This window comes from Pterocles gutturalis, unplaced genomic scaffold (assembly GCF_000699245.1).
Source record: "Pterocles gutturalis isolate BGI_N339 unplaced genomic scaffold, ASM69924v1 scaffold31368, whole genome shotgun sequence".
In the NCBI taxonomy this organism is placed as follows: domain Eukaryota; kingdom Metazoa; phylum Chordata; class Aves; order Pterocliformes; family Pteroclidae; genus Pterocles; species Pterocles gutturalis.
This window is the reverse complement of record NW_010121445.1, coordinates 1,571-1,964: the sequence shown is the minus strand read 5'-3', so window position 1 is coordinate 1,964 and position 394 is coordinate 1,571. Positions and strand designations below refer to the sequence as shown.

The 394-nt window shown below is 60.7% G+C and overlaps 1 protein-coding gene across 1 annotated transcript in view; it reads left to right on the top strand.

Moving 5' to 3' along the window:
- The window catches only part of LOC104464521 (filamin-C-like), a gene marked incomplete at both ends in the record, with an annotated part of 2,279 nt that overhangs the window by 318 nt on the left and 1,567 nt on the right, over positions 1-394 (top strand). The window contains one exon of the mRNA XM_010077254.1: positions 1-29. This exon is cut by the window's left edge and continues 7 nt beyond it. Coding sequence (XP_010075556.1) covers positions 1-29 — 29 coding nt within the window. The remainder of the gene's footprint in view (positions 30-394) is intronic.

Here is a 394-nt window from a genome sequence, read left to right as displayed (position 1 = left end):
CCACGCCCCCCGACTCCTGGCCCGAGAAGGTACCGCCACCACCCATTGTCCCCCATTGTCCCCTGTAACACCATACTGTGTCCCATAGCACCCCACAGCACCCCATTGTCCCCCATAGGACCTCACTGCCCACCCATAGCACCCCATTGCACTCCACTGTGCCCCGTAGCACCCCATTGCACCCCATAGTGCCCCATTGCACCCCATAGTGATCTACTGCACCCCATTGCACTCTGCTGTGCCCCATAGCACCCCATAGCACCCTGTTGTGCCCCATAGCATCCCATTGCCCCCCACAGCACCTTGCTGTACCCCATAGCACTCCACTGTGCCCCATAGCACCCCATAGCACCCTGCTGTACCCCATAGAAACCCATTGCACCCCATTGCCCCC